Here is a 10,817-nt window from a genome sequence, read left to right on the forward strand (position 1 = left end):
GGTGTGGGGGTGTCGGGGGTGCTATGAGGCGCGGCATCCCTCGGAGGGGTTCATCCTGCACCCACGGGGAGCCCAGGTGCGGTGTGTGCAGGCGCAGCTCTGGTGGGATGCCATGTGGCTGGGGGATGCTGCACTCTCACCCCTCGGGGAATTCCACCCCAACATATGGGCAGGGTGCTGCGCCATCAGGGAACCCCTGGGACTGGGACAGGATGGGCAGGTGGGGACGGGAATCGGGGCAGAGTCGGGCATCCCGTGGGAGCCTTCCCGCTGCGGAGCCCAACTGGCAGGGCCGTGGGTGTAGGGCTGGGGCGCGGCTGCCCGGGTCCCCAGCCTTTTGTGTCCTGCCGTTTTGGCATCGGGGTTTTCCATCACTCCCATTCCCAGATGTGACTGAGTCACCTCCTAAACTCACACCCACGAGCCTTCCCAGGAGCCGGGGCTCCAGTCCCGACGTGGTGCTCCCTTCCTGGGCACTGCTGCCTTGAAAGTGTGGGGCTGCAGGCAGATGGGAACCTGTGAGGCTCACGGTGTGCTGGCATGTCGCATGGCCATGAGGCATTTGGAGACCTTGGGAGAGTTTGCCTTTTCCAAGGAGGAGCCCAGCCCCAAGCAAGAGCCCCAAGCCAGCTCCCCTCCTGATGGGCTGCTAGGGTTGCAGGAAAACCCTTTTATCGGCATTATTAGTCATGGGGCACCTTAAAATAGAAAGTGTGTGTAATCCCCGCCCCGAGGAGCTGTCAGACCTCAGCAGGCGCTGCTTAATGTCGCCTGCAGGACTTCTGTGCTACCCTCGGCCACCGCCCTCGGGCTGCGGGCTGGGATGGATGCACGGGGAAAGCACCTGGAGCTGCTCCCCGGGAACAGGGACCAGGGGGCTGAGCATCCGCAGGGAGCTCTCTGGCTGGGGAGTGCCCTCCTGGCTCCCGAGGGACCCGTCCTCGTGATGGGCAATGGATGAGCCAACAATAGCGTCTCAGGAAACGCCGTGTTCGGAAGGTGCTTCCTTTGCAGCCCGTGCTCCGGAGCTGGTTTGCTTTGCTCCTAAACAGAAACCTCCAGGGGACTCTGTTCTGAGTTTCTGAGTGCTCCAGGCCTACCTTTCAGCTTCTGCACCAAACCCAGGTGGATTTTTCCCAGCCCTGGGTTCTCACTAAGAGCACTTTTAGCTGCAATCATTGCCTGATGGCTTTGCTTTCAGATTCCTGTTTTGTTTGGTTTCCGCTGGGACCAGGGTGGGGAACGTGGAGCTGGACATGACCCTTTCGTTTTCCAGCTGAGTGAGAAGGGATGTTTGCAGGTTGGATGTTGCAGGGAAGGAAAACAGGAAAACAACTCATGGTTCCCCTTGCATTCTTCACCCCAAGCCTGGTAGCGAGGTCACGGTCAGAGAGGCTCTGTGGATCGAGCTTAGGGAGAGGCTGAATGCCCTGTGGCTCCCACTGGGACTGGGGGTAAAGCTCAGTGTTTGTCCTTCATGTCTGCAGGCCCAACAAGCCAAATTCCTCAGCGATGCAGAGAATGAGCTGGAGGAGCTGGCAGTCACCATCACCCAGGCCAAGAAGATGGTGGAGCTCATTAAGGTGACTCTGCAGTGCCTTTGCTCTGGTAGTGCAGCTCTGCTGGGCTGGGGGCAGAGGAGAAGGGGCTGTGAGATTTTGGGGTGCATGGGGTGTAAAGATGGTGCTCACAGGAGCACTATTAAACTATGGTGATCCTGGCAGAGATTCCTGAGGATTCTTTCTCCTCATCTCTGCTAACACTCCTGGCATCTCTGGTTGCTTTAGCTGGAACAGGGTAAGGACCGTGCCAGGACATCCTCTGGCTCTTGCACCTTCTCTCCCCATGCTCCTGGGGTGGTTGTCCCCTTTAGCTCTTGTGCAAACATTTTCCTGCTTGGGGATACCAAATGTGGTGCAGCAGTAAGTGGCACTGCCCAGCCAGGTCCCTTGAGAGCTGCACTGTGAAGTGATCTGAGTTCTTGGGTGAAGGGGGGATCCCTTCACCCAAGAAGTGTCACCCAAGTTCTTGGAGTGTCAGGGGGATTCCAGGGAGCTGAGATCTGGGTGCTGGGCAGGGCACAGGCATGGCCCTCCTGTGCCCTCACCTGACCCCTCTCTCCCTGCACTCAGGGTGCTGCCACAAAGGAGAGGGAAAGGGTCGAGAAGCTCTTTGCAGAGGCCTCTGAGGTGCTGGCAGCCTTCCAGAAGGAGGTGCTGGGATTCATCGAGGACGGGGAGCGCTCCATGCTGGGGGAGGCCGAGGCCGATCTCCGCTGGAAGGAGCAGAGACGAGCCAAGCTGGCACAGTGCAAGCAGAGCCTGGAGAACGTCCCCAGCACCGACACCATCTACTTCCTCCAGGTGGGATGGGGCAAGAAGGAGCTGACAATGTTGTATTTTGGGCTTTTGTCCCATTCCCATAGAGCTGGGGGCCAGGAACCCTGGGATGTGCAGGCTGCTGGGTCTCACTCCTGCTGGCACAGTCCTCTCCCCTCCCCTCTCCCAGGGGGACCAACCAGCCAAGATTTTCCCCTCCATCACCACCACTTCTGTCCTGTCTGTGCTGCCCAGAGGGGGTACCTGGGTGTGGGGGAGAGCAAGAGTTTGGGGTGCCCCACTGCCTCCTCCAGCATCCTCCCCCCTCCCTGAGAGCCCAGCAAGAGGAGACATTTTAGGGAGGAGATGCTGCTCCCTGTGAGGTGGGCATGGTCTGAGTCTGGGTTTGAAAGGGAGTGAGGAGAAGGTGCCAGGAACACGTGGCTGGAAAGAGCTCTCCTCCCTTCTGCTGTCCTTGGGCCAAGTCCTGAGAGCTGCCAGATCCCAAATCCTCCAGGGCCGGGTGGGGTCCTGGAACAAGAGACAGCTTTGGCTTGTTTGAAACCTCCTGAAACTCTGTCTTTTTTGGCTCAGGAATTTCAGGCCTTGAAAGCAGCCATGGAAGAAAACCTCTCTCCGCCTCTGAGCTTCCAGAAAGAGCTGAACTTCACCAAGTGCACCCAAGCTGTGGGTGCCATGAAGGATGTGCTGTCCACTGCCTGCAAAAACCAGTGGAACCACTTGCGGGGGAAAGGAGTGGATGGACTGAATTGCCAGGAGATGGAGGAAGGTTTGTGTTCACTCAGCCCCTCTGCCTGGATGGTTCCCTGTCCCTTTCCCTCTTCCCTGTGTGGCTGGGAGGTGGCTGCATGGCCCTGTGAGCGCTGGCCCCTGTCCTTCCAGCCCTGGAAGCTGCTCAGCACGGGTTCCCTGCATGTTGCACAATCCCTGTCTGGGCTTACGCCTCTTTGAGGTTTTGTGAATTTTTCCACGGAGACTGGAGACTGGAGAGGCAACAAACAGCCTGGGAGTTAGGCAGGGCCCTGTGGGAGGGGGCAAATGGCCAAAGTGGCCTCCTGTGAAAGGGAACTCTTCTTTCCAGGACAGACAGACCTCCTCACGGGACAGACTGTGGGCTCCCAAACATGCCAGGGTTAGAGAGCTGATGTGGCAGTTCTCTCTCTTGCTGTCTCATTTAACCTGAGCTCTCTTCTTTTTATTTTCTGGGATGCCCATGGGAGTTGCAGCTGGTTCCTTGCCCCACTGCCCACCTCCCTGGGGTGACAAAAGTGGTGTCTGTGCTTTCCTGTGTGGGAGCCACAGGGGATGTGCAGGGGGAGTGGGGATGCTGGCTGGGGCTGTGACAGCTGGGTGCCATGAGGGGCAGGGGACAATGCTCCAGTAGCCCTCTTGGTGGTGGTTTGGTTCCTTTGCTGATGCAAACCCTTCTGTCCCTGTCTCTGCAGCATTGGCTGAATCCCGATTTCCAGACAAGTCAAACAATGCTGCCTGCCTGGAGAGCCGTGATTATTTCCTGAAATGTAAGTGGGGTGTGGGAACCCTGGATACTGAGAGTTTTGGGCTTTCTGTGCTGAAAGGCACAGGCCCTCAAGAGAACACTACATTTAACCTGAGGTTGTGGAGAAGGGCTTCCAAAATTAAATAATAGAACTAGGATTAGGGGTGTGTAGTTTCAATAGAAGTGTGTAACATTACGTAGTAGAAAACTTAGAGTTTAGGGTTTTAGAGTATATATATATGTATATATATATATGTATACTCTAAAACTCTTTATATATATATATATATAAAGCTAAGATGGAGGTTTTAAGGCAGTGACTAGTCCTTCTCCTTCACTTTCTTCTTCACAGGTTTAGGTGGTATTTTATTTATTTTGATGGGGGACTTCTGCTTTGGGTTGTTGCTAAGGCCCATCTTCCCTTTCCTCTCTCCTTCCCGCCTGCCCGGCGCTGATCCAGCGGCTGTGGGAGCTCTGCCACCAGCAGAGGAAATTCTGCTTGGCTAACAGGGAGGCCTCCTGGCTTTCCTGACAACAGCCAGAGCCTGCTTAGCTGATGGATTTTTTCCCTTGTCTGTGGTTCTGCTGGCCCAGCTGCCCCAGGGGTGCTGCAGGCATCCTGTGTAACTCCTGCTGCTTTCCAGCCCTTGGCAAATTGGATCCTCTTTAAATTAGATCAGAGTTTGTGCATTTGCCTTGTTTGCTGCAGGACCCTGGGCTGGTGAGGGTTGTCTGCAGCAGCAGAATGGCAGGGATCACACAGTGGTGGAGCAGAGTGGGGCAGGAGAGGCTGAGGCTGGGGGGTGCAGGGCTGGGCTTGAGCTCCCACACCCACCTGTGTGTCCCCAGCCCTACAGGGGATATGGGATCACCTACTGACGTGTCCTTAGGGGACAAGATCTGCCTCAGTGGCACAGAGCAGCAGAACCTGGGCTCAAGGAGGGTGTGCTGTCAGACTGGGCCATGCCATGGTTCAGACTGCAATGCAGTTGATGTGATCCATGCCCAGGGTTGTTCCCTGGAAGAACTTCCTTGGGCATCCCCTCTGTTTGGGATCCATCAGTGGCTCTCACGCGGCCCATGGCCATACTTGCTGGGGGCTGCCTGTTTGTAGCTGTGGCATACCTGGCTGTTCTCTCTTCTTGGGGTCTCTCTCAACTGCATTTATCTGTGGTTACCTGAAATATGCTTTTATGTGCCATTTCCTTACCACCAGTCTGTCAGGTGGATTCTCCAATGTCTGGTATCATGGTTGAGCTCATCAAGCAGCCCCTCTGCCCAGTTACCTGTATCCATCCTGCTTATGGGAGTATCAGCTCTTTCAGCCTTTCATTCTCATTGACTGAAATTTGCCATGGGGCAAATTTAAAAGCAAGGGAACACAGGGATGGGAGAGGTCATAAAGGATCGTGCTCATCATCAAAGGCTGGGGCAGGGAGATTTCCTTGCACTTCCCTCCACCCGTTCACTTCTCCCTCTTGCCCCACACAGTTGCCTTCATCATCGACCTGGACAGCGACACAGCTGACAAGTTCATCCAGCTGTTCGGCACCAAGGGGGCCAAGCGGGTGCTGTGCCCCATCCCCTACCCGGAGAGCCCCACCCGCTTCATCAACTGCGAGCAGGTGCTGGGTTTGAACCTCATGAACAGGGGCAACTACTACTGGGAGGTGGAGCTGATCGACGGCTGGGTCAGCATCGGGGTCATCGCCGAGGACTTCGACCCGCGGGAGGCCTACAGCCACGGGCGCCTGGGCAGGAACGACAGCTCCTGCTGCCTGCAGTGGAACGGCCAGAACTACGTGGCCTGGTTTGGTGGCTTCGAGTGCCCCATCCAGCAGCCCTTCTTCCACACCATCGGCGTCTTCCTGGAGTATTCGGAGAAGGCTTTGACCTTCTATGGAGTCAAGGACTCCAAAATGACCTGCCTGCAGCAGCTCAAGGTCTCCCCTTCTGCCAAGGGGAAGCTTGACCCATTCCAGAACAAGATCAACAGGCAGTTTGCCTCTCTTTTTTCGTGCAAGCTGAAGCCAGCCTTCTTCCTGGAGAGCGTGGATGCGCACCTGCAGATCGGGCCGCTGAAGAAGGATTGTGTGTCTGTGCTGAAGCGCCGGTGACTGCCCGGGGACAGGGGCACGGACAGACCCACAGAAGTCTCTCCTGCAGGTTATTGCCAGCTCTCCTTGGTAGCCCTGCCTGTCTCTGTGGCAGCCCTCCCTCCTCTCTGCACTGCTGGGCACCCAGGGCTCCTGATGGGCAGGGCTGGGGGCCGGGATGGGGCTGGATCCGAGTGCCAGCTCTGCCCCTGAGTGAGCTTGGGCCAGTCCCTGTGCTGCTCCCTGCCCCTCAGCTTCCCTTTGGGGACATCAGGGATTGCCACAGCCTTTCTTGGTAAAGTGTGCTGCTCACAAGTGCCACATGGATTTGGAGCTGTGCCTTGGCCACCTGCCCAGTCCCTCTGCTTCACCTCTGCTCGCTCTGCCCCGGCAACTTGTGCAGATGCTTTGTGCCTTATCTCAGGCTCTGTTCCTGATGCTTTTTTAAGTGCTGCCTCATTGTCACCTTCTGCATGCTCCTCACGAAGTGCCTTTGATGGAGCAAGCCCTGTGTGGACCAGGTGAACCCCCAAAGAAGACATGGTCACTTCCCATCACCTCTGTGCCCTGGCGTGGGCGAGATGGTGCTCCAGGGAGAGGGATGTGGAGGAGCCTGGTGCTGGGGTGGTGCTGGGGTGGTCCTGGGGTGATGCAGCACCTCTCCTTGCAGGGCTGCCCACCCATCAGTGCTGCAAGTGTGAAACAAGGATCTCTGCCCAGCTGGGAAAGGGAGAAACCTCCTGCCGAGAAGCAGCACCACTGTTCCCACCTGGAGGTGAGGAAGGGAACAGCACAAACCGAGTTTTGAGGACGTGCTCTAAGTAAACAGATTCTTTGGAATTCTTAGCAATTCTTAGCAAAGCTTTAGAGCCAAATTTCCCCCATGTTTTTGGTGACATTACTGTTCTGGGGGATTTTAGTACTGTTAAACACCAGCTCTTCAAGAACCCTGGGCACACTTGAGCTGAAAATCGGCCCCTTAGCTTAGAGATTTTTAAGTGACAGTGCTGTGAATATGTCCCAGAGATAAATGGTCTGGTTTAGTGTTCTAGGACAGCTGTGAGTGCCTCCATAAAGGTGCAGCATCAGTCAGCTACTAAATGACCCTTTGGACTCTGGGAATAAGTAACAATTAACAAAAACTACTCTCAAGCGAGAGGGAACACTGTTCCCTTCAAGAAAGGTGGAAACTGGAGGCTGAGAGACAAAACTGCCAGTTCACATGTCCTAAGGGAGCTTTTTCAGAAGGAAAATACTGCCTGTGAGGGCAGCACAGAGCAGCCCCTGTCTCAGCACAGCGTGCCTTTCCAAAGTTTATTTTTTCTGGGGTTATTTTGCTACCTACCTCCCAAAGCTTGCTTTACAGAACCGTGGTGCTGTGTAATGTACACCTAGAGAGAAAATGCAGAGGGTCAGGTTCTTCACTGGCATGAGTGAGTCAGGGATGATGCAACAACCAGCAGGATTAATAAACAGCCCATTCAGCTAAATATATGAGATATATATATATTTTCCCCAAAGGATAAGCTGGAAATCATAGTGCTATATTCAAGTGGAGCCAAGGGAAAAATGTGAATGTGAATGAAAGGCAGGCACAAAGCTGGGAGGTTTGAAGTTAAAGCCACATTTACATGCTGAGGCTCAAAGAGCTCCTTTACTGTGACTCCTTTGCCAGAGCTGCCTGTTTCTGCTGGTGCAGAAAGAGCTGCCAGCGCCCTGAAAATTGGGATATTTTAGTGGATGAAAGGTCTGAATGCAGCCACCCCTTCCCTGGGGCAAGGCTGGTGAGTCAGTTTGGGAAGGGGCTTGCTGGGATCTGTCTGCAAATTCCTCCTCCTCCTCCTCCTCCCCTCCATGAGGTGACTCCTAAACTCAGCTAGCAGTGGGAAAAGGAACAGTAGGGCTTCCAGAATGAAATCTTCAGCTGAAATCTTGGCCTTTCCTGGCTGGTGGGAATGCTGCCCAGACTTCTGTCCGGATGGGAATTCATTCCCTGCGTCCTGAGCTCCAAACCCTCTTTGTTTGGCTGGCGCCAGCGGCCCCTGCAGAGCTCAGCCCTTGCACGAGATGTCAGTGGTGACACAGAGCAGGACAGGGGCAGAACGGGGTGGCAGGAGCTGCTGGTGGAAGGAGAAAGGCAGAGCTGTGCCCCAGCCTGTGCACGGTCACATCCTGGCAGGACAAGGAAGGGAAGGAACCCTCATCTCTGCAGGAAGAGATCTCCCACGTCTGCGCCCCAAATCTCATTTATTCAGGCTAAACTCCCACAGTTTGCAGCGAGGAGTTTTGCCAGAGTAAACACAGCAGATCTGGGTCTTGGCCCTGTTTGGTTTCACTGTAGGTGGATTGATTGCTCCAAGGGGAAACCCACGCTGGAGCCACTCATCCCACCCTCCTCCACTTTCCCAATGCACAGACACAAACCTCTGACCTCCCTCAGGGCTTGGAAAGCTCAGAGGGATCCTCTCTTTCCACCCTGCCACCACCTGGGAGCAGCTCAAGAGGCCCCTGGGGTGTTGGGCATGGTTTGGGGTTGTGCTGTTGCTTTGGGGGATTCATGGATCAGCTCCATGGAGCATCCAGGGGGCTCCTGTCGATGTGCCACACTTGGGAGGTGCTGCCCAAGCCTCTCCCTCCTGCTGCTTGCTTGTGTCCTGGTTGGGAGTGCTAAAAACCCTCCTGCTTCAGGGATGGTTTAAAAGAGGAGCAGTCCCCTCAGGAGCTGGGTCAGAGTTTGCTCTGTGCTGCCAGGGATTTGTAAACTGGAACGATCAGGGAGTGTGCACTGTGCCAGCTCTGGATCCCTGATTTTGCTGTAAACAAAGGGTTAAAAGCAGGGTGAGATGAGTTGAGATGCATCGATAGCACTTGGCAATTTAAACAGCCTTTCCTTGTTCCCTTGGGTTATTTCTGCTGTCACAGAGTGTTCCTCTTTTTAATTAGGATTTTTTAAATACAGTAACTGTAGGGTGTTTTACAGTGTGTGAAAAAACTGTAACAGAGTCATGTAACGGTGTTAGAGAATATGATTTGACCATTAAATATGATACAGTCATTGCCCTGGGTTGTCTTTCCTTTAAATACCAAACCATTTGACTTGTCCCATTATCTTATGTTTACTTTTCTGTGTCCTGTACATCTGGAATAAAATAACACAGATTTTATTTTCCAAGTGTGTCCAAGGGAATTCTGCCACATACACATTTTTATTGCAAAAGGAGTGGAAGAACCTTAAAATCCAACAATAATTGTCAGCCCTGGGCAATTCAAAACAATGAATTGTCTCAGTTCTCTCTGCTGTGTCTGTCCTCATCCTACAAATAAAAAAGATTATCAGATTAGGTATTTTTTCCTTAGTGTTTTTAAGTTTTAGAGTATAAATTTCCAAGGTTTTCTGTGTAATGAGGAGGTCTAGAGCTTCACAGACACACTGGCAATTAACAGCAGCATCTTTTTAAAGTGAAGGCTGCTTTTCTTAATCCCAAATGTCAATTGGAGTTAGGATAAAAATATTATTTGGTGAGCCTTAGTTCATGTGAGGTGCCAGTGCTCCATCTGGGCGTTTCGGTGGAAGCTGAGTGGATTCTGCTCCTGACTTTAATAGGAGAAGAATCAGAACTGTTTGTTATGGCTGTTTCTTAAAAGGGAAACTTACTGCTTATTGAAAAAGCGGATATGAAAAGCACAAACTTGTTCTTTTCCTGCCAAGAAACCATACAGATTATGTCACTGCATTTATTTAAATCTGGTTTCCATTATGTCGTTTTTGTGCTTTCCCCCACAACCCGCGTCTGGTTCCCAGACAGGACTGTGCTGCAAATCCAGGGAATAGCTCAGATCCATCTAAAAATATATAATACAGGGTAATACATGCTCTTATTTGTATATTATTAATATACAGCTGTCAGTTACTGATCTGAGGGAGCCCTTCAAACAATTTTGTAGGGTTCCTATTTTTAAATAGGAGTTATTTTTAAATGGAGTTTAAAATGAATGAAGTTTTAAATGAAGTTATGCAATCATTAATCTTTTAAATTCCACCTGCTTGCACACCTGAAGGTTAGAGTTTGGACCCTTCCTGCAGATCTGCAGATGCCACAGCTATTTTCTTGCTCCCAGATTCCCGAGACACACAGACACGGTTCTGGGCTTGTTTGCAGGGCAACCGGTTAGTCCTTCTAGTTTAACACACTTCAATATAAAGGTGTAATTTTTCGGATGTGCTCGATTCCATCACTGAAAGCAGCCAGTAACAGGATCAAAAATCTGTTTGCGAGTGTGCAAAACGGGAAATGCACATCAAGTGGGAATTTAAAAAAATCGTAAAAATGAAGCATCTTTGCCGTTTAAGGGGCTAAACCTCATTTAATGTGCAGACCTGCCAGATATCCTGGATTATTTTTATTTTACTCCACCAAACAGCACAGTTATAGAGAGACAGGGCGCCGGGCCCTGACGCGCAGAATGGGGGTATCATGGCGGCCGGCCTACAACTCCCAGCATGCACCGCGAGACCGGCGCGGAGAGTGTTACAAGCGTGCATGGGCGGACTACAGCTCCCGGAATGCTCCGCGCAGGAAAATGGCGCCGCGTTAAGGTTGTGTGAGGTGGACTACAACTCCCAGCATACACCGCGCGAAGCAACAGAAGTGACCCAATCCATTGATGGTTATGACTACAACTCCCAGCATGCCTCTCGGTCCCCTTGACGGCGCACCTTTTTCCCGCGCAGGCGCAGAGCAGGGTCGATGCTGTGAGGAGGAGGAGGCGGAGGAGGAGGAGGCGGCGATGGCGCTCAACAAGAACCACTCGGAGGGCGGCGGCGTCATCGTTAACAACAGCGAGAAGTGAGGTGCTATCCCCTTCTCCCCTCCTCCAGCCCCG

General features: G+C 53.0%; 2 protein-coding genes across 4 annotated transcripts in view; both read left to right on the top strand.

Annotated features, from left to right (window-relative positions):
- The window catches only part of TRIM47 (tripartite motif containing 47), a 21,477-nt gene extending 12,372 nt beyond the window's left edge, over positions 1–9,105 (top strand). The window contains exons 10-14 of the mRNA XM_031059914.1: positions 1,488–1,583; positions 2,133–2,363; positions 2,913–3,108; positions 3,785–3,859; positions 5,329–9,105. Of these exons, the coding sequence (XP_030915774.1) occupies positions 1,488–1,583; positions 2,133–2,363; positions 2,913–3,108; positions 3,785–3,859; positions 5,329–5,954 (1,224 nt within the window). The 3' untranslated portion in view covers positions 5,955–9,105. The remainder of the gene's footprint in view (positions 1–1,487; positions 1,584–2,132; positions 2,364–2,912; positions 3,109–3,784; positions 3,860–5,328) is intronic.
- Positions 9,106–10,658: 1,553 nt separating this feature from the next.
- The window catches only part of WBP2 (WW domain binding protein 2), an 8,051-nt gene continuing 7,892 nt past the window's right edge, over positions 10,659–10,817 (top strand). For 2 of the 3 annotated variants that reach the window (XM_005424565.2, XM_031059981.1), the window contains exon 1: positions 10,659–10,780. In XM_005424565.2, coding sequence (XP_005424622.1) covers positions 10,722–10,780 — 59 coding nt within the window. In that variant the 5' untranslated portion in view covers positions 10,659–10,721. Of the gene's footprint in view, positions 10,786–10,817 lie in introns of all 3 variants that reach the window. The other variant, XM_005424566.2, reaches the window with a different exon arrangement.

This window comes from Geospiza fortis, unplaced genomic scaffold, assembly GCF_000277835.1.
Source record: "Geospiza fortis unplaced genomic scaffold, GeoFor_1.0 scaffold244, whole genome shotgun sequence".
Lineage (NCBI taxonomy): Eukaryota > Metazoa > Chordata > Aves > Passeriformes > Thraupidae > Geospiza > Geospiza fortis.